This window comes from Cryptotermes secundus, unplaced genomic scaffold (assembly GCF_002891405.2).
Source record: "Cryptotermes secundus unplaced genomic scaffold, Csec_1.0 scaffold741, whole genome shotgun sequence".
In the NCBI taxonomy this organism is placed as follows: Eukaryota; Metazoa; Arthropoda; class Insecta; order Blattodea; family Kalotermitidae; genus Cryptotermes; species Cryptotermes secundus.
In genome coordinates this window covers 113,716-135,230 of record NW_019724599.1, presented here as the reverse complement: position 1 = coordinate 135,230, position 21,515 = coordinate 113,716, and the positions used below count along the sequence as shown (strand labels likewise).

The 21,515-nt window shown below is 39.2% G+C and overlaps 2 protein-coding genes across 2 annotated transcripts; one reads left to right on the top strand and one right to left on the bottom strand.

The window, feature by feature from the left end:
* Positions 1-3,768: 3,768 nt before the first annotated feature.
* LOC111862428 (gamma-secretase subunit PEN-2) lies at positions 3,769-6,732 on the bottom strand. The gene is made up of 3 exons (XM_023847816.1): positions 6,580-6,732; positions 6,394-6,498; positions 3,769-4,078 (listed from the first exon to the last, which is right to left on the bottom strand). Exons 1-3 carry the CDS (start codon positions 6,638-6,640, stop codon positions 3,939-3,941), a joined length of 306 nt encoding a protein of 101 aa, XP_023703584.1. The 5' UTR covers positions 6,641-6,732; the 3' UTR covers positions 3,769-3,938.
* Positions 6,733-6,975: 243 nt separating this feature from the next.
* On the top strand, positions 6,976-20,244 carry LOC111862427 (peroxisomal biogenesis factor 19). The gene is made up of 7 exons (XM_023847814.2): positions 6,976-7,080; positions 9,609-9,713; positions 11,723-11,890; positions 15,957-16,129; positions 16,474-16,632; positions 18,214-18,390; positions 18,767-20,244. Exons 2-7 carry the CDS (start codon positions 9,611-9,613, stop codon positions 18,902-18,904), a joined length of 918 nt encoding a protein of 305 aa, XP_023703582.1. The 5' UTR covers positions 6,976-7,080; positions 9,609-9,610; the 3' UTR covers positions 18,905-20,244.
* The last annotated feature ends 1,271 nt before the right edge of the window (positions 20,245-21,515 follow it).

The following is a 21,515-nucleotide window of genomic DNA, read 5'->3' as shown; positions in this document are numbered from 1 at the left end:
TTTCCTTGAAGATAGCTACCTTTATGTTGGTCAGAGCCTCCTTGTAAGTCGCTGGTCCCTTAGAGTCCCTGGGCCTTTTCAGGGTTATGGCCGTTTCTGTAGGGGTACTGCCCTCCGACCTTGGCCTCTTAAAAGTGCCGGTGGGGGTTTCTCCCTGTTTGGACGAGCCTGCATTTCCTGGTTGCTGACTGCCCCCCAGTTCCTGGTATGCTTGCCCCAGCTCTTGCCTTTTTCAACTTCCATCTGGAGCATCCGGACGAGGCATTTTTCACTAGACGGAGTCCACCCACTCCAGCGACTAGGTATCCCAATCCTTCTCCTACTGCAGGTATGCTAGAGGTACCAGCCCCCTGTAGTGGTATGTCAGTACTACTGACTCCCAATAGTTTTTAATTTTGCCTCAGGTAAGTTCTGAACCACTGGTTCATCCCTGCCTTTGGCTGAAAATTCAACAGCAGGTTTGCTGGCTGCACCTGGGTCCCTCAGTGGTTCACCAGGGCTTCGAGCCCCCCTGCTGAAGCAGTTCTCATAGGGATCCCCTTGGAGGGGGTCCCTCTTCAGTTTAAGGTCCTTATGACCGGTTTTGTTCTTGATTCCTTTCATTTTGGTCCCGCGAGTTTTAAAGGTCGCCACTCGCAGCGCCCCATATGGGTGAAAGGCATATATACAACAGGGTGCTGCCTGGTGCCCCGAGGGGATCGTTCAAGACACTGGCTAATTACCACCCCAGTGCCATGCAGCCCTCTGCACGATGCCTCACACCTTGGCTTAGGTGGTCTGGTCCCGTTTGAATGAAACCCTCACAAGCCTCCAGGACCCAGAGTGCCTGTTTGGGGGGGGGGGGGTATCCCAGATGATTAATGGGAGTGCAACACCAGTTAGTCATGAGGTTGCAACCAGGGCAACCTGCATGACTGAGTCGCCCCTGGGGCTGGCCTATAAGCTCCCCCATTCCCACCTCTCCACATGGGTTGGTCAAACCGTTTTAGTGTGTTGAGCCCTAAGGCTTGTGGCAACTTATCGGTACTCTAGGGAGACAACTCAAATAGCCGAAGCTACCCCATAGGAGTGCTCTCCCGCATTCGTCCGGGTACACCGTAGTGACACACAAGAGTCATTATGCTGCCGTGTGGGAGGCTCCAGTCATAATGCCATTGCCCTTTATGGGAACTCAGCCGCCAGCCCTGGTAGGTCATACTGATCCATACCCCCAAGTCTGTCATTGCCCAGCGGGACCATGAGGTGGTGTTCCAGTGAATCCGTGGTCCATGATACGTCCCCACCAAGACACAGCTGTGGTTTGGCCAACCTCACAGAGAATGGCATCATTACCACCTGTAACATGTGACATAAAAACGTCACAGTTACCCCGGGATCAAACCTGGGCCACCATTATTATACCTATGTGGAGACAATGGCAGCAGTGAGGAATACCTCGTGTCAACATTGTACAAAACTTGATTCAATATTTTCCTGGTACTGTTAACACCATTCATGAAGAAGTTATCAGTGATCATCCATGTGGATTATGTTTTAATACTTCAACAAAGTATGATTATATGGCAGTTGATATGTACAGTATGCCAGCTACAGTATTTGCAGATTTTAAGAAAACCAGTGAAAAGTAATAACTGAAAATGGATGGGGAATAGTACTACCAATAAATAGTGTCAAGACAAGCCTCTCAGATGTTCTTATATATACAAGGACTATTGGGAAAGTAACCTCTGTTTATTTTAAGCAACTAATGTAGGAGTAGGGGAGAACTCACACATGTGAGGTAGCAGCTTGTTCTTCTCTCTGCAGAGTGAGTTATAATGTGTCCTGTGATTGATAATCCCACCAGCTGCAAAATTTGTGCTCTTATCCACTTTCTGGCAAACAGTGGTCAGCCATCTGTAGTGAGTGATAATCTTGATTAGTGTCGACCAGAAAATTTGTGATAGTGCTTCACAATTTCAGAACTTTTCATATGAGTTTTCTCAAATTTTGTGTATCTTCTCTACAAGATTATCAGTTAGGCTAGACTGTCACAAATTTTGCACAGGGTGGGTTCTGAAACTGTTGGTGGGTGCACACCAAAAGCAGAGGATGGCTTCAGCTTTGACTCTTTTAGAATGATACCAGAAAGATGCCAATGAATTTCTCAATCACATGATACGAGTAACAGGCGATAAAACCTGGGTTTCATTTGTGAATGCTGAAACCAAAGAGCAGTTGGCTGCGCCACAGCTCAAGTGGTTAGTCGCTGGCTTCCTGCCGTGGTGGCCTGGGTTTGATCCTGGGTCTGTTCAAGTGGGATTTGTGGTGGACAAAGTGGCGCTGGGGCAGGTTTTCTCCAAGTACTTCGGTTTCCCCTGCCAATCTTCATTCCACCAATTGCTCCACAGTACAAGGGACTTAGTCCCACCCCACTAGCAATAAAAAAAAAGTGGATGCACACACATTCACCAAACAAGTCAAAAAAGTTTAAAGAAATGTCTGCCAGCAAGCTGATGGCTACTGTTTCTGGGACAGGAAAGGAGTGCTGATGGTGGAATATTATGTTCTAAGATCCATAAGCTAATTAATTCTATTTGGAATAAGGAAGAATTGCCTGATCAGTGGGAGTCTATTATTGTACCAGTTCACATGAAGGGTGATAAAACTGACTGTCGTAATTATCAGGGGATATCACTGCTATCAACTTCATACAAAATTTTATGCAATATTCTTCTCTCAGAGTCAAGTCCATACATAGATGAAATTATTGGGGATCATCAGTGTGGATTTTGATATAGCAGATCACATACAAATCAGATTTTTTGCATTTGTCAGATACTGGAGAAGAAATGGGAGTACAATGAGACAGTCATCATCTATTTGCAGTCTTCAGGAAAGCCTATGATTCACTTAGGAGGGAAGTATTGTACAAAATTTTCTGACAGAATATTTAATTATCATCAGTGAAAAATTGGTAAACAGTTTCAAGCTAAACATTTTACATTTCTTTCGGAAAAAGTGAAATACTTTTGTATATATTGTCATGTGTTGGGTATGCAACACGACAAATAACTTCACGCTGTCCTCGATATAGCGAATTTATTCCACATTCGCTCTTACAGTTACACAATTCACAATTTTTTAATTACTGCCATCTGCAGTATGACAATTACTTCTGCTGCTGGAGTCACTGCCATTCACTCGATACAACTCAACTCATAGCTGGTGGACTTAAAATTCATACTAGATACTAGTAACTCTGTCTCTAGTAACTGGCTCAATCCTCACTACTCATGAATAGTGTTTGCTGCTCCTTAATTAGGCTTGGCAACAGATATCAGGTATTGCTGTCAGGTGTTTCTACCTATGCATTGCCTAGCAATAGTCACCGCACAGACTCGCCTGTTGCGTGACATCACTCGTGGAAACGCAGAGTTCACGTGACCCCTACTTCCTGTTGTGCCATCCACATTACAATATATATGCATATATAAAACTCTTACTGATTTTGCACTGATGATAATTAAATATTTATCGGAAAATTATATATATACACACTAAATTTACAACAGGAACAATTAATATTAAAACTTGGAGACAGGTGTGTAATCACAACGTCCTCACACTTTTTTACAGTGGTAAGGATCTAAGGAGTGGTATAAATGTCTTTTTGTCCCACTTAGGGAGACCAAGCATGAAAGAACTATGAAATTGTAACACTTTAAACTTAACAAAATATTTATTTGAAATACAATATAACTTGAAATAATGTAATTTAAGACATGAATCATAATGTCTGCTGCTATAAAATTCCTTTAAGAGATTTTGAATTAAGTTCTGGAATGCATATCCTGGACTTGCTCATGTGGAACCTAGGAGTGTCAAAGCTCAACAGCTCAAAAATATGTCATCTTAGTGAGAAAGTTTGTTTCACTCGTTATATTTAACTACAAATGCTATGGTATTCCTGTTGGTATAATGAATGATATCCAATCTCCAGTTTCTCCCCATTCTGCTCGGTACAACTGAAATACTGTTATCCATGTTGTCAGAGCTGCAGTCCATATAATGGTACCAATTCCAGACATTACCACATCTGCACAAACAAAGTTTATAGTATTACCATGAATGATTCAAAAGTTATATAATAATATTGTCTACGCAGGCATACTATATAATAAGATTTTATAAGCTTTCTGAACAAATGGTCCAGTGTACCATAAAGTGTATTGAGCTTCAAACACTTTTCACTTTGATGACTGAACCACTGAAATGTGTGCTCATCCAGAAAGAATTATAACTCAACCAAACAACTGTTGTGTCTATATTATATTTAAGCATCCTGTTACATTCCACACTTCTATATGTATAATATAAACTCCGTCATAAATGTAACACTTTATTGTAGTTCTTGTCCCCCTTCTTCCACAGTACGTTTTGGCCGCAACCGGCCATCATCAGGTATATTTCACTTCACGTAGCTGTCACATTGCACTCAATATTAACATTTAAATTCCAGATTTACAATTTTTATCGAGTGCCGATTGACAACAGAGCAATGAACAGTTGTAAATCTGGGGTTTAAATGTTAATATTGAGTGCAGTGTGAAAGCTACATGAAGTGAAATACACCTGATGATGGCCGGTTGCGGCCAAAACGTACTGTGGAAGAAGGGGGACAAGAACTACGATAAAGTGTTACATTTACAACAGAGTTTATATTATAATATATAAAACTGCTGTGTCATTTGATTAGGAAAATTTGTTTCATGTCACATTCTGATGTCTCAATTGTTTATATAAATGTAAATTAACACAACATAATAGCTCACTGCTTCAGTACTGGAAAAACCTATCGTGATGTGTGGTATGAAAGGGTGGCAGAGAGCACTGCAAACTACACTACATGTGCTGTGCTGAAAATTTAAAAAATTGTGTTGAGGGATATAAAAAGATAAGTTGTTCCTGTGCTTATCCAATTAAGCACTATACCATGAAGGAATATGTGGGAGTGGCCAGCTTCATGCTCTGGCCACTTTACCCAGGAGGAAGAACCCCTGGCTGGGTAGGCCCAGATCTGATCTGGACAATGAGAATGGTAAAATCTTGATTCCACCAGAATTCAAACTCTGAACCCTTTGGTTGCCCAGCCCATGGCCAGTCGCTATACCAACCGCACTACACAGTCAGTCAAATATTTAATACTGTGGCCTGATCCATGTGTTCCACAGAACAAAAACCTAGTAATGTCCCTGGAAATGATGAATCAATCGGTATCTACAATACAGCACAATTATCCTGTGGAAACTGAAATATTTTGGCCATTCTGTCTTCCTTGCCTGCTGAAAAGTCTGTTAAATAAGTCCAAGAAACCTGAAATTACTATAATGTCTGCAAATGATTTTTATGATATCCAGTTTCTTGCAAAAAAGCTTAATTTTCCACTGATTCCATTCCATCAATCAGACAGACCAATTAAACATTCACTACAAAAAATCCTTTTCAGAACCAGCAATCAATAACAGAAGAAAAACACTAAAGTGTATAAATAAACAAAATGTAATCTCTTTTGATGAAATTCTTCATGATATCACGTAAAGTAAGTAAAGTTATCCCTGTAACAGGCCGTGATGGCCCAGAGGATTGTGAGACGTTGAGGGTCCAACATTATCTGGACAATCGGCTCATATATGGCAGTAAGGTTGTCAGCCTTACGCGCTTTACTCCGCAGGAAAATTATTTAATTAATTCCTGGTATTCGTTTCTGTTAGAGGATGAGTCGACCCCAGGGCCATAGTGCGGCTGGAAGGATTAGGTCAACTGAAAAAATCCAATGACCTCATCGGGACTTGAACCTGCGACCTTCCGGCTTGTAGCATAACCTCTCAACCAACTACGCTACCGCGTACCCCCTTCCTGGTATCACATTCATTAAAAATCGGAAAAGGAATGTATCTAAAAAAAATGAAAAGTAATATTCAGGCTGTGCTGCCATACATGCCAAAAACTGACAAAGAATGTTAGTGATACTGTTTTGAAATAACTTCTCTAACATTAAATAGTATTGAAAGTACCATGTAATATGCATGTGAGTGGCTAAAGAACTAAACATGACTGAAAAGTAATTAAAAAAGTCTTTCCCTGCACCTACACATTATATTTCAGTAACTTCTTTGTGGTGCTCAACAAATTGATTGTGTTTCCCTGTCTTCTAAGTTTCCCAAAAGTTTGTCCTCCTGGGCAGTAGACTCCCATACCTGGGTGTAAATATTTGCGTAATCTCGGTGATGGGATGACGACAGTGCTGGCTTGAACCCTAATATGGATTCTTCGGAGAGGGGGGGAGGTTGCACTTAATTGAAGCAATAAACCTTCCTAGTTTACAGTTTTTGGTATTTGTCCAAAACTTACACTTTCTTATTTCTCTTTGTTCTTCATATGGTGGCTTCCTAAACGCTTCTGCGAAGAACCAAACTGCATTTACACACCAAAGAAACGGCAGAAATGCAAATCCAGCTAAAAGAAACAGTTCATATTAGAGTCCAATGATTAATATCGCACTGAAATACACATTTCCGTTGTTACTAGCAAACCTACCTCGGTAATACCATCTGCAAAGGTAGAGCTTCTTATCGTTTTTCATTTTTGACAAATCCATCCTTGGACCTAAGCTGGTTAAGAATACGTTCAACCATGCTACACAGCAAACTATCGATACTAAACGTCAGTCATTTAAACTGTAACAATGTGACCAACCTCAATTAATTCACACAGACCTTGGAACTGCGGATTTCAAACTTTCATGGGTACTAAATGATCGAAATCAACTGTTGTGAACACAGTTAACTTATCACATGACATATAATAAGTAGTACTAAGCATATATAGAATATGACATTGATAAATAGAACGAATTCTATTGTCTAAAATGGATGTGATACTGCGCCTCCTGGCGCCTACTACGTTATGTTGATATATGTGTGGATGCATGTCGTGGTGTCGCTGAGCATCGCTGAGTTCTGCAGTTCATGCATGTAATGGAAGGGAAGTGAATTGTGTATTAATCGGTCTTAATTAAGCGGAATTAGCAGAATATAGGTAAGAGCAGTGCTCATTGGTTTCATTCAGGTCCGTCACACTAGCAATTACAAAGGCAGAACAACTCCGTCCAGTGTAACTATTTAAGTTTTACTACTTGAAAATTTAGCACCCTTACATGTTTCGATCCTTACGGATCATCTTCAGAGGGAACATCAATACTTATTTGGAAACTGCTATCACAGTAGGTACGTAAGGATCGAAACATGTAAGGATGCAAAGTTTTCAAGTAGTAAAACTTAAATAGTCACACTGGACGGAGTTGTTTTGAATTTGTAAGAGCAGTGCTGGTTTCATTTCCACTCATGCACATAGTGGAATGTAATTAAGAGACTACAGATCGTAACTTTGTCTTGCGAATATATACAGAGGGGTCCAAAAATATGTACTCACTCTGTGATAGTCAATATCTTTGGAGCAAAATAACATGTAGTTACAATCCTTGCATGGCGAGAGAGAGAGAGAGAGAGAGTCATTGTCTGTGTTCAAAGTGACCACCATCAGCGGCTAAACAGCCTCGATGCCGCCGAACTGCAGAACAAACTACAGCTGTCAGTGTGTCCGGTGTGATGGCTGCACACGATGCTTCGATGGTTTCTTGTAGTGCGTTCAGTGTAGCTGGGTTTTGTCGATAAACTTCATCCTTCAAGGTTCCTCATAGGTAGAAGTCGGGAGGTGTTTGGTCTGGAAGCCGTGGTGGGTACTCAATAGCACCTCTTCGACCTATCCATTGTCCAGGTAGAGTGTCATCCAAGTATGCCCTGACATCTCGATGGTAGTGAGGTGGAGCACCATCTTGCTGTAGGTAAAATCTCTCATCTCCAAACAGCTGTCGAATGGCAAGGAAAATCGATGTCTGAGGCACATTGAGATACACCTGACCAGTTACGGTACATTTTTTTGGACCCCCATGTATGTAAATTAATAAACTTCATTACAAATAACGAAGACCATTTTCAGATGATTGCAGATGGACACAGTGTTATCACAAGACACAAACACTGTCTTCATAAACCAATTGCTAACCTCTCATGCTTTCAGAAAATTGCATATTATGCTGGGATCATCATTTTTAATAACCTGCCATCTGATCTCAAAGGTCTTATGAATGAAAAGACACGATTTAAAATAGCACTGAAATGATACTTAAATACACATTTATTCTACTCTGTTGATGAATACCTATTGTCTAGAAAATAACTTATGTATCTTTATATAGCCTTGTGTGTAGTCACTGTGTAATCTTGGTTTCTCTTGTGGAGAACTTCATTGGGTCTGTACATATGTTTTGTATTTATGTGACGTATTCCACATCCTACAGTCATTTTGACTAACTTTGTATCCATGGAATGCAATGCAATGCAGTGTAATATAATGTAATATATTACAGTGTTGTATGTGTAAATTTCATTTTTTTGCTTATTATGATTATGGATATCCATATTTTTTACCATAGAGTTTTTATATTTTTTAATAAATACTTCTAGTATGTATAAAGAAGACAGTGTTATATATTGTGGTCTTTAAATATTTGCCTGCGTGACGTATGATTACTGAGTCCACTAATTATTCAGAAGGGCCTTCTTTTGCAGTTTAAAAATGTTAATACTATCACTATCCCCACCCCATAATATAATGCCATACCTCAGACATGAGTGAAAATTCAGTATGAAATGTTTTTTATCATATAAGGGCTCATTGTTTCCTTTAATATTTTCATCATATATACTAATCTACATGGCTCTGTTATTAATGATGAGGCATGAGTGCCCCATGTTAAGTTATCCGTAATATTGATCTAGGAATCTCATTACTGATAGGTGAATTTATATTTTTAAGGTTATCTGCAGTCTTTGAGAAAATCTCAGATGTTTTAAATGAAATGACATAGCAATTGTTTTTTCAGTATTTATTATAAGATTATTTTATGAAATCATATTTCTAACTTCTCATAACATTTATTATTTGATGTTGAAGGTCAGACTCGTCTTCCGGTAATCAGCAAATTTGTATCATCTGCAAATAAGACCATCTTTGCCCCATGGTCATTTTTTGTGGTGTCATTTATATATAATGTATAACAAAAATTAAAGTGGCCCTAGAACTGAGCCTTGCAGCACACCATGCTCCACTTTCTTGCATGATAAGATGTAACTGTTTTTAAAAATTACTTCAGTCAGTTTCTTTAATTTTAATAAGCTGGAAACTGTGTGACAAATATGACTTGAACGACAAATTTTACTCATATCTTATGCCATATACATTTCATTTATAGATGCCAGTGTTTTGTACTTCTTTCACCACAAAGGTGGAGGCAAGCAAGTTCATCTGAACAAGATTCATACCATAAAGATTCATCTGAAGTGTTGGTACCTTTCTACCATACTACATGGTTTCATGTCCCAGAAGACTAATCTCAGTATTCCAGTCTTGTAGTGAACTATGCTGGTCACTCATGTCTGTGCTGTGACATCTTGCTTAGTACCAGTGCAGGTGACTGCTAATAAATAGTTGACTTGCCCTTATAGGTATGGCTGATCATCAGGATCAGAATGATACAGCAGTGGATGAGGTGACTGCTGCAGGTTCGGCAGATGTAGAGCATGATGAAGAACTAGACGCATTATTAAGTAGTAAGAATGATACATATTTTGTGGTTTTCATGATGTTGATTGTTCAGAGTGTAGTCGTTGTGGGTTGTGACATTGTGTAGTGTTCTAGGTAGACACCAGTCTTTTGGAGGAACACTTTGCATTCATCATTAGGGTTGAGTGTGTAGGTTTAGGAATTGGGCCCTTTCCAGGGACACTGTTGTGTTCAGGAGGAAAAGTGGAATTGTGAGAAGGGTTTCCTTTTCAGTGGCTGATTCCTCACAATCTACTTCCCATCCCTAAGGTCCCTGAAGAAGGATATCTCTTCTTAATTTTAGGGTTCAAAATTCCCTCCTGAGATGAAAGCATATGGGAACCCTGAAACAGGCTGTCTTTCTCAAGTTCCATTTTCTTCATGAAAACCTATTATCTCCATGGAAATGGCCAATTCTTTCCCACTTTTCTATTTTTCACATGTGACAAAAACTGAGTATGCTCTTGAAAAGGACCATTTTCCTATCCACCATCCGAATGACCTGGATCAGGCTTCATGTCCTTACTCATTACTCTCATTGACCACTTCCTCGTGACCTCCCTATGTAATTAAGCCATATCTTCTCTCTACACATTTCAACACTGAAGAGAGAAGCAGAACATTCCTCCTAATCCATTTATAAGAGTGTATGGGGTCACATAGAAGACCATAATCTGAATAAGGATGGTGTCTCAGTTGTTAAAAGTGATGCAGCTCAGTTCGCCTTTTGAGCATAGCTTACACTTTATTTGGTACATTCATTCAAAAGAATTTGTCAAAGCTTACTGTGTCAATGTGGGTTAAGCTTGGTAAGTTTAAAAAGCCATGCTATTTGGCAAGCATCTTGACAGAAATTGTGCTGGGGCATGAAGCTCTGTGGTGTGGTAGACTAACTTCTGTGAGGAAGAGCCCTGTCCTTTGATGCACAGAAGTAAATTTTGAAGAGAGGACTAAGCAAACGGCATGGAGAGGGAAACACACAGCAGATGATATTAGTCCATCTGATGTTGGCTTTCTCACAGTCTCTCTGCTCTTGCATGTCTAGTTAAGGTTCTTGCCATATCTGTTTGTACATAAGTGCCAATATTTTGGAAGACCCTGCTGCCTCCTCCTTTAAGGTAGAAATGCTCCGAAGGTGGAGGCAGCAGGTCCCCACAACATTGATACCTGTCTCCCAAACTATGCAGCACCACATACTAATGTATATGTAGAATATCCATTGCATTGTGAAAGAGCAGGTAATTGTCTTATTCTGTTTTAAGTTACATATGTTTCTGGGACTGCATTTCCATCTTATGCCTTGGTAATGTAAAAATTCCACAGTAAGCTTGATGGAGAAATATATTATTTCCATTGAGCTGAAGTTTGATGTTCTGTGCTCTTCACAGGATCTCAGAAGTTCCATTGGTTCCAATTAAGTGGGTTTGTTTTCGTGTGTTATTGCATTCAAGAACTGTATTTTTAATATTTCTGTGTATGATTACAGTTTGGATGCTAGCATTGGAGTGCTGAATTTGTGACAAATCTGTAAGTTTTGAGGTTTTCACGGCGATGACTATGAAGAAAGTCGTCTTCTGGGTTTAGGCGCCGTGTATTCTTCGTTTTGGCCAACGTTTCGGAGGATCATATCACCTCCATCTTCAGAGCAGTTGAATGGCTTGGAATGCAGAGAGCAGTAGCTGTAGTGATAGGAAGTGAAAGGTTCACTTCCTATCACTACAGCTACTGCACTTCCTATCACTACAGCTACTGCTCTCTGCATTCCAAGCCATTCAACTGCTCTGAAGATGGAGGCGATACGATCCTCCGAAACGTCGGCCAAAACGAAGAATACACGGCGCCTAAACCCAGAAGACGACTTTCTTCATTGTGACAAATCTGTTTAGCTTTCATTTCAGTTAATTCACTATGTTCAGAAAGTTAGGTCAGGTTAAAAATGATTGAAAGGGTTTTGTGAAGAGAAGAAATCTGGAAGCCTCTGGACTAATGTTACTTTAATAATGATGATCTTTTTAAGGTGCTTTAAATGACTTCGACAAACTTCCACCCAGCAGAACAGTCGATAATACAAGCTGCAGTGATACAAGTACCAAAAGTGAGACAGTGGATGCAAAATGGTCAGAAGAATTTATCAAACAAGCAGCTGTTCAGTTTGAGCAGAATATGCAGGCCCTTTTGTCACAAAGTGAGTGAGCAAACAAGCTGTCTTTTCTTCTTCAGTTCTGAATGTCACCATTTTCAACTTTTTCCAAGTCAGAATTTTTAGAAATGAATTAAATAGAAGCTAGAATTGCAGTTTTTATTTGCATAGTACTTAACCAAAGGTTAAATTTCCTTTTTTTTTTTTAATGTTCTAATCATGAATGGCCTGTTTAACAATTTGGACTTGTTCTTCCTCTTTAAATTCTTGTAAATGTATTCATTCTCTGGAAATATAAAATTTTTAATTAAAGAAATTGTGGCTGTACAGAGAGGTCCATTTCATCATTTGTGGACTTGTTACTGTCTGTTTTCTGAACATGTTGCCAGCTAGTGAGCAGCTGCTTTCCAGTAAGACTGACACGTTACTGCACATATTTAAATGGAGGTTGCGTCTGTGCTTCATAAATATTTACTTTGCTTACCTGATATTACAATAGCAGTTGAAAATATTAATCAATATCCAAATGAATTTCGTGCCAATGGAAGAAATACTGTGATATACTGAACATCACTTTCTGAAATTCTTAAGATAACATTGAGGTAAGTGATCTGTATAACATGGGTTATTTGTTTAGACGGTCTGTCTCAAATTTCACCACAGAGTTCATAATACTCAGCTGATTATTTTTTCATCAAAGACAGACCAGAGTTGACATTGAATTTTTTGTGATTATTGCTGGTTCTCTGTCCTTGAAATACCCATAGCTAACTCTCAGTAATTGCTGACTGCCATAACACTGTGGTTGGACACCACAAATGCATTATTACCAGAAATGTACTGTATACATTTTATTGCTGTAATCTGTTTATGTTGTGTCATGGCTCATATCATGAAGATGCCTGGATCTGAATGTTTGTGATTTTTGTCTGAAAATCTACTTGGATGGTGGATACCACTTTTGACAGCTATAGTAACATCAGGTTAGTAAAATGACTGTTCTGAAAACATTCATAGAGCACTGACATGACCCCTAATTATATATGTGCTGTAGCTTGAAATATATTCTCAGAAAGAAGCTGCCAGTAGCTGACATCCCACTCTAACAACATACAGTAACAAGACCACAAATGCAGGAATGAACATCTCTGAACTTAGAAATGCAGCCATAAATGATGATGATGATGATATAGGAGTTGTAGAATTTTAAATCTATTATGGGGTTTGTTTCTATTTCTTTTCTAGCCTGCTGCTTTCTTAAGGAAAACTAGTGTGCTTATAGAAGGGTTGGATAAAAATTAGTGGTAACACTGCTGTAACATGAAAGATGTGCATCAGGTGGCACTAGCGCTCTCTGTAGCTGATTTCAGAAGTTCAATTGAAGTAATGCAGTGAGTGGCTGTGGTTGTGTTTCATTGAGTTGCACTGGGCATCGTCTTGAAGTGCAGGGGCCCAGTTCAAGCGCCCTAACAACATGTTTACGAAACAAGAACAACACTCCTGGATAAAAATTGAAGTTGCACAAGGTCGTAGTGCACAAAACTGTTATCAGTGACTGCAAGAAGCATGTGGCGATGCTGCTTTGCCATATCGCACAGTGGCACGATGGGTGAAATTGTTCCATGAAGAGAGAGTTGCCTTTCAGGATGACCCCACGTTGACAACCACACAATTCAGCTTCTTGCTTCTTTGCTGGATGTCGATCATCGATGGGCTGCGCAGGAGTTAGCTGCTGAGATAGGCATATGTCACAAAACCATGCTCTACATTCTGCAGGATATTCTTGGATACTGAAAAATTGTGGTGCGTTGGATATCCCATACAATGTCCAAGGTGCAACAATGGCAACATTATGCAATTGCACAGGACTTGTTGGATGGGTACCAGAGGGAAGGTGATGACTTCCTCGGAAGAATCGTCACTCTGGACAAAACTTGGGCTCACTCATACGAACCACACTTGAAGTGACAATCAAATGAATGGAAGCATCCTGGCTCTCCTCGTCCAAAGAAAGTGAGCCCTACACAGAGTAATGTGAAGGCGATCTTCATTGTGGCATATGACATTGAAGGAGTGATACTGCACCACACTGTACCTCAACGACAGCCGGTAAACGCTGCTTACTACTGCAATTTCCTGCATAATCATCATCGTCCAACACTCAGGAGAAAGCGACAACACTTGTTGGCAACGAACAATGCAAGGGCTCATACTGCTGATGCTGTCAAGGATCTCGTTTGCCACTGCAATATCCGCCATACTCACCTGATATGAGTCCATGCGATTATGATCTCTTTGCCAAAATGAAAGAACCACTGCGAGGGACATGTTACAAAACAAAATAGGAGATTATTCATGCTGTAGGGCAGTCACTGCTGGACATCAGCAGAAGTAGACGCACTGATGGTGTACGACGCCTTCCATTGCAGAAGGTGGTACACATGGGGAGCGATTATATTGAAGGAATGTAAGTGTGTTTACCTCAGGTAATAAAGTCATTTCAGAACTATAGAGGTGTTGCCACTACTTTTTATCCGACCCTTGTAAAATTACCATGCTGGTTTTGTGTCTGTATGTGTATGGCAGCACACACCTGTTCATTTAAACTTCTGAATCACTTGACTGATTGTCATGTGTACTATTTGCCATTGCAGACCTCCCCAGCCTGTGAGGTTGAAGAATTTATTTAATTTAGGGGTCTGAAATTGTGTGTGGTAATAAATCTGAAAAATATGGAACTTTATTGAGATAACTTTTTCTGTAAAATGTAAAATAAACAGCATGGCGGATCTACAAACATTTTCTTTAGCTTTCTGTTTGAAGGTAATATCTAATAAGCCATTGGAGCAGGGCATGTGAAATTTTATATGGCGATAAGTCATTAACATACCTAATACATTATATATGAAGTATTGTTTATAAATCAAAATTTACAAACATGGCAACAGTGCTAAGCTTTCACCGTGTATTTAGCATATTTAATATTCTGTATTTCTGCATCCTGTTTCAAATCTTTAACCAAACGTCTGTGTGTTCACAGTCTGTCAATAATGCCACAATTGTTTATTCACCATTTAACACTTAACACGACATGTTTTGGCCATAGATGCCCATCTTCACGTGTTCCAGTGCTTCCAAACTGCTACACTGCTTTGATGTGTGCTAAAATCGCATGTTGCAGTCCACTTAAAATAACATAAATAATGACTTAAAATCCATTAAAATTTTCTATTAAAATTTTTTGTAAATCCTATACCACCTCTTAAGGGGTGTCATCCACTTCTGTGTTTATTCCAGAAAGTTTGTTTCAGCAGCTTGTTTTCCTGTTAATTAGCCCTTTGTTTTGCTATGTCTGCAATCTATTATATACCCCTTGTTTGTGTGTTGTTCCCTCTAGCAGCGTGTGGCGTTGTCTTCACTAGACTAGTCACCACACACTTGGCCTGTGCTGTTTTGGCTGAAATTTGTTAACATTGTTTTTAAACTATCGTGTGTTGAACATTTTACGTTGTCACATGTTCTTAGTTAAAAACACATGGTTTAGGAAACTTGTTGTGCTTCCATCATCAGATAAAAATATGAAATATTCTTTGTTGGAGGAGCTGGGATAGCTCAGTCAATACAGCACAGACCGTGAGCTGGATGTCTGAGGTCTGATATCTAACAAGGACAAGAGATTTCTCTCTACTCCACAATGGCTTCCTCGCCTACCCAGCCTCATGTTCAGGAGGTACTGGGGCTGCTTCCCTGGAGGTAAAGCAGTATGGGCATGAAACTGACCAGTCACCTCAGTCAAGTGCTGAGGTCAAGAATGGTAGAGCTATACATCGATTCCTCCATGTGTCTCTGTGGCATGAAGCTTAATTAACTAAACACAGGAACAACTTTATTGTACTATGTCATGCCCATTAGATGGACTGGGGATAGGAATTAGTTTCGTCTAATGGACCCAGCATAAGTGATTCTATACTTCTACCTGATGATGGAAGTAGAGACAGCTTTTGAAACACTGTGTTTATAACCAGAAGTCTTCATCATGTGGGTCAGTTTAATAACTGAGCTTCATCAGGAACTTTTAGACTTGACACTATTTTTGTGTATGGTGATACAGGTGGTAATTCCTCTGATATTGTAACCCCTGATCATCTGGGGGCCAACTTCCAAAAAATTGCAGAAGCTGCTGCTAAAGCAATAACTGATGAACCTGGTGCCAGTGATGGTGAATTTGCATCAGCAATTTCACAGACTCTCAAAAATCTCTCTGAGGGTGCAGAGAATTTGCAGGTCAGTAATGGAAACATAACCAATGTGGATTAAATTTCCATCATTCAAGAATAAATTGGAAATTTACTAAGTCACTGGAAAAGAGAAAAAGATGCTGAAATCATAAGTGTTCAGAAATTGTTTGAAAAGTCCTTTCTGAATGAAGCAATGATGTAGGTGGGTGTTGAAAGTATGAAAATCTCCCCTCACTTTTAAAATATAAATAGCATTCTTATTTCATAGGAAAATGCAATCACAGTGGTGGTTGCCCATGTACATAATTTGATTTCAAGTCACTTTGTAACCCCTGCTTGTCATTCTCATTTTGTGTCCATGTAATATTATACGTATTACTTTCTTTTCAGTCTCAGTTCTCAGAAGAGGACATTGCAAACATTTTCAGTGGTCTTGGAATAGCTGAAGGATCAGAAGGTGGAGATTTCCTCCCATTCATGCAACAAATGATGCAGTCACTACTTTCAAAAGATATTCTTTATCCAGCACTTAAGGATATTGTTGATAAGGTACTCTGAAAGTATTATTAATTAAAATATACAAAAAAAAAATGTAACTTTCCTGTGGCCTGCTGTGGATATAATAGAGAAGACTAAAGAATATTTAATATAGTCCATTCCTCTGACAATATATGCAGTAACCATGGCTATTAAAGCACTGTGCAAATATTGCAATAGAGTTTTTGGATGTGATTCAGATTCTTGTTGTTTTTAATTAACTAGCATGAATATATTTTAATTTCTTTAATTTGAGCATTATTCCTTCCTCAAAGTGTAAGCTGCTGTATGTTGTGATATAATGGAAAGCAACCATATACTTGGTGAAGACTGGGTACTTGTGCTTGCTATTGATGTTTTCTTCACAGAGAAGAGTAATGTGGTTTACTTAAACTAATTCTGCATCGTTTGCATTTGAGGAAATATGTAGAGTCTGAACAGGGTTGGTTCACAACTTTTGTAATAAAACTTTATGAACTGTAGAGGTTATGTACTGCCAGATTATATGAAATAATAATTATGTATTGCGAACATAGGTTGAGAACCACATGGCTGTGACCTATTGTAAGGTGTCTTTCTGGGATTTCACTGGAGAAACTCAGGAAAATGAAAACGGTCTGGCATCCCAGTAGGGATCAAGACAACTCTTTGACATTCAGTGTGTTTCATTTTCCACTAGTGAAAAACAAAACATTGAATATTGAATAGTTGTTTCCATTAGTGGAAAATAAAAGGTATTGAATGTTAAATAGTTATGTTGATGGTATAAGTATTTCAGTTTGTAATAAACACAGTAGGATGCAGAAATCAATTATTTCTATTTCAAGGTCAGTGTGGAATATATTTATTTCTTAAGCCATATGCATGATCAAGCGAGTGGGTGGGTGGATTGGTGAGTGTGGGCAAGCGTATGTGTCTTGGACAAAAACTCATTAGTGGGTGTATTAGTTAACTGTTATGCATGTGTTACTAGATAAAGCCAAAAACACATTGGTGGGTGTATTTATTAATTATTGTGCATGTCTTACCAGTTAAAAGTGCTGAATACTTCAGCTAATGATTGTATTGTGTTTCAAATGTGATGATATCTGATTTTGTCAGTTTAATCCCAGTGCCAAAGTTGGAGAACTGTTTATTTAATCTCACATCTGTACTGCGAAACCATATGTGTGAAGGCCAGACATTAATTAACAATGAACAGATTAGCTTGTTAGTCCTTTGAAGTTTTAGCTACTGTATGTTGTGAAATTGGGGGGAGAATGGGTACATCTGCTAGATACAAGGTGGTTCAAATATGACTGGGACTGATTTTTCTTTGAAAAACCATAATTGCCAAACACTTACTTGCACATATCAGTCCTCAACGTACTCCCCTCCAGAGTCAACACATTTTTTTCCAACGTTCTGGAAGCATCCTGATGCCCTTTTTAAAAAAAAACTTGTGGTTGACAGCGTATCCACTCCCGGACAGTCTGGATGATGGCGTCATTGTCCACAAACCACATGCCTTGCATAGCGCAAAACATCACAATATTATATCTTACACCTGGTATTAGCCATGACATATCATACTGAGCTTGTGATTTGTTCCAGTATCCTGCATGGCTGGAAGAGAATCGGCCGAAGCTTGAGCCTTCGGAGTTTGAAAGGTTCAGCAAACAGAAAACACTGATGGAGCAGGTGTGTGCAGAGCTGGAAAAAGAGTCAAGCTCTGACAGCCAGGAGGAAAAGAAAAGGAGGTTTGACACAATCCTCGATCTCATGCAGAAAGTAAGATTATAATACATTATGGCAAGGTGGAGATGCGTTGTTGGTATATTCTAAATTAACAGTTCCCATAGCATAGTTTGTGTATTCTTGGGGATCATTTGAAATGTTCAGTGCTGTCTCCCCCACAAGACCATAATTTTAAATTTTTTGTGTTAAATTGATTAAATGAAAATCCACAAAGAAGAATGCTGTGAATGGAAACAACTGCATAGAATGAGGAGCTTCATAATTTATACTCTGCACCAAATATTATAACAGTTAAAGAGGAAGTGATGGATGAGGATGGTGAGTTGTAGTGTGTATTGCTGTGTAGGATGAAAGATATCGTTGATATATGTGTAAAAAAAAACTGAAAATATGCTGCTTCTTGTTTCAGATGCAAGATTGTGGTCAGCCACCAAAGGATTTGGTGGGGGACTTAGGATCTGTGGTGACTTTTGATGAACATGGCAATCCTCGTCTGCCTGGTCTGGAGTCAGGGGCAACTGATCCCTCGCAATGCTCAGTCATGTGACGTAGAGTCCCATGCACTTTGTTTTTAACTAGAGGCTGTGTTTGCCTAATGGTAACTACTGTTAAAGTTTTATATAGTTTGGTTAGAAGCTTTATGGTTAAACCAGTTGCCACACAATACTCTTCTAAAAGAGAACTGGTACATGAAGTTTTATTATGTAAATGATATTGTGCTACTGTTTTTTTTTCTTGAGCTCTGGAATGTATGAAATAAAACAAGTTTGTATGAGAAATGAAAGGAAATGTATTGAAACTTGCCAGAGCCAGGTCCAGTGAGAGAACAATGAAAATACTTGGTACTTTTATATTTATTTTCCAGGAATATGGATTCTAAATCTTTACTACAGCAACACAATACCAGCTTTGTTCTAATGTTGCCTGAGAGGTCATTTAAACTTGTGCATTATTGAAGTAATGTTTCCTCCTCTTGTGACATTACAGTAATGAACCCTAATCATCGTTTTGCAGCAGAAATATCACTTCTGTTACATCCTTTGTAGATATAAGCATCATGTTGAGGAATTGTATGGCCAGTTGTCATTGTGTTAGCTGTCCAGGAGAAATGGTATCATTGAGTTGGCTTAGGTTATAGCACTTCTGACTTGTAGGCAGAATTTGCGTGGTTCAATTCTGAGTCAGGAAACTGAATATCCTGATTGAAGTTTTCTTGGATTTACTCAGTCCCTCCAGGCAAATGCTGGGATGCCTTCAAATAGGCAACAGATGCTTTCTTCTGTATTCTTTTTCATTCATCACACATTAATCATCATACCATTTGATACTACATAGTTAGAGCTACTGACAGCTTTCTTAAATAAAGTAAGTAAATAAAATTAGTGTGTTTTGGTGGTAGAAGACAGATTTTCGTGTCATGACAGAAACTTCTGGAATCTTGTTTACTTGCTAAATATAATATTGCGATCTACACTGTTCCTTCATTCACAGTGGGTGTTCAGTGCCCTTGGGGTCAATTTTTATTACAGCTGTAGAATTGAAAGAAGTGAAGTATCTGAGTGAGGGACTGAAGGTTGTATGAGAAACAGAACAAATGGGGAATCATGCTGCATCCAGCAAGTTTGATATGAATGAAAGTTGTGTGTGAGAGTGAGGAATAAAAAGTCTGCTGTACCACAAGTAGAACACTGAACAGTGTAAGATGTATGTGAGAATGATGATATTCTGGATAGCAGTATTTTAAATTTTCATGCCTTTGGGTGTTATTGGCTATCAGATGGGCTTATATAGGTTCCTAGAATTGGACTAGCAAAAGTGTTATAATTTATTGTTTGTTTTTACTTATGGAAATAAACAACTGGGGCATGCATATTCAGCTTAAATGTACATTCAGTATTTGTATGTATAACGATACATTTTTTTGTGAATGTGTGAAGTCTTACCTCCGTCATATTTATTTGTCTGTCCATTCCCTTTTACTACTGGAGATTACTACTATGGTGCTGGCAGCTGTTCTTTGACTTGGGGGTAATGATACTTATAATGTAAGGCCTGCTAGGCCTGTATATATGCACTGCCATAGTACAGTGCACAGGCAGTGAAGGTTAAACCTTGCAATGCCAGATAAAGTAAATAAACACTGAAGAAAACTGGGAAAATGTACCCAAGTTTGGAGTATGTAATTAACTGTCTGAATTCTGCATTGGGAAAATGTAACTTCAGAGCAGTACACAGTACTCTTCTCCATTCTTGGTTTCAGTTGCAGTGAAAGAATTCTTAATACAGGGTGATTCATATAGAACCGGCCCAATGAAATGAGCTGTAATATAAAATATACCATACAGATATTAAAGTAATTTACACATATCTTATCTTGGATTGTGTGCTATGATCAGAGCAGGTGTTGAAAGTGTCCGCTGTTTTCAAGTAAGCGTGCCTCCACCCACATTTGCATATTCGCCGTGACTCACTGCAGTGTTTCTTCAGTGATGTTCCTGATTTCAGCCAAAATGTTGTCCTTTAAATCCTGTAACATACGCGGTTTGTTTGCATACACCCAGTCCTTCAGTAAACCCCAGAGAAAAAAATCCGGGCTGGTAAGGTCAGGGGATTTTGGGGGCCACATCTTTTTAGAGATGACGTGATCGGGGAAGAAGCTCTCAATCAGTTCCATGGACATGTTGGACACGTGGCACGTCGCTGAATCCTGCTGGAAATAACCCTGTGTAAGTTCCACATCATCCAGCTGCTGTACAAAATCGTAAAAAATACGGCAGTATAAGGTGCTGTCCACGGGTGTGTCGAAGAAGATCGGTCCAATGATTCGTAAACCAGAAATGGCGCACCACACACCCACTTTTTGTGGGTGTAGTTGTGATTCAGCAATCTCATGTGGGTTTTCAGATGCCCAGATCCTGGAATTTTGTGCGTTTACATATCCTGATAGGTGGAACCATGCTTCATCACTAAACCAAGTGATATCCAAAATTCTGGGGTTATCATGCACGAATTCCCGAAACCATAAACAGTACCGTACCCGTTTATCTTTATCAACATCACCCAATTCCTGAACACTGGTGATCTTGTAGGGACAAAGATTCGCTTTCTTTGCGGCCTGTTGACACAATGAATAAGAATACCCGGTTTCTTGGCTTAGA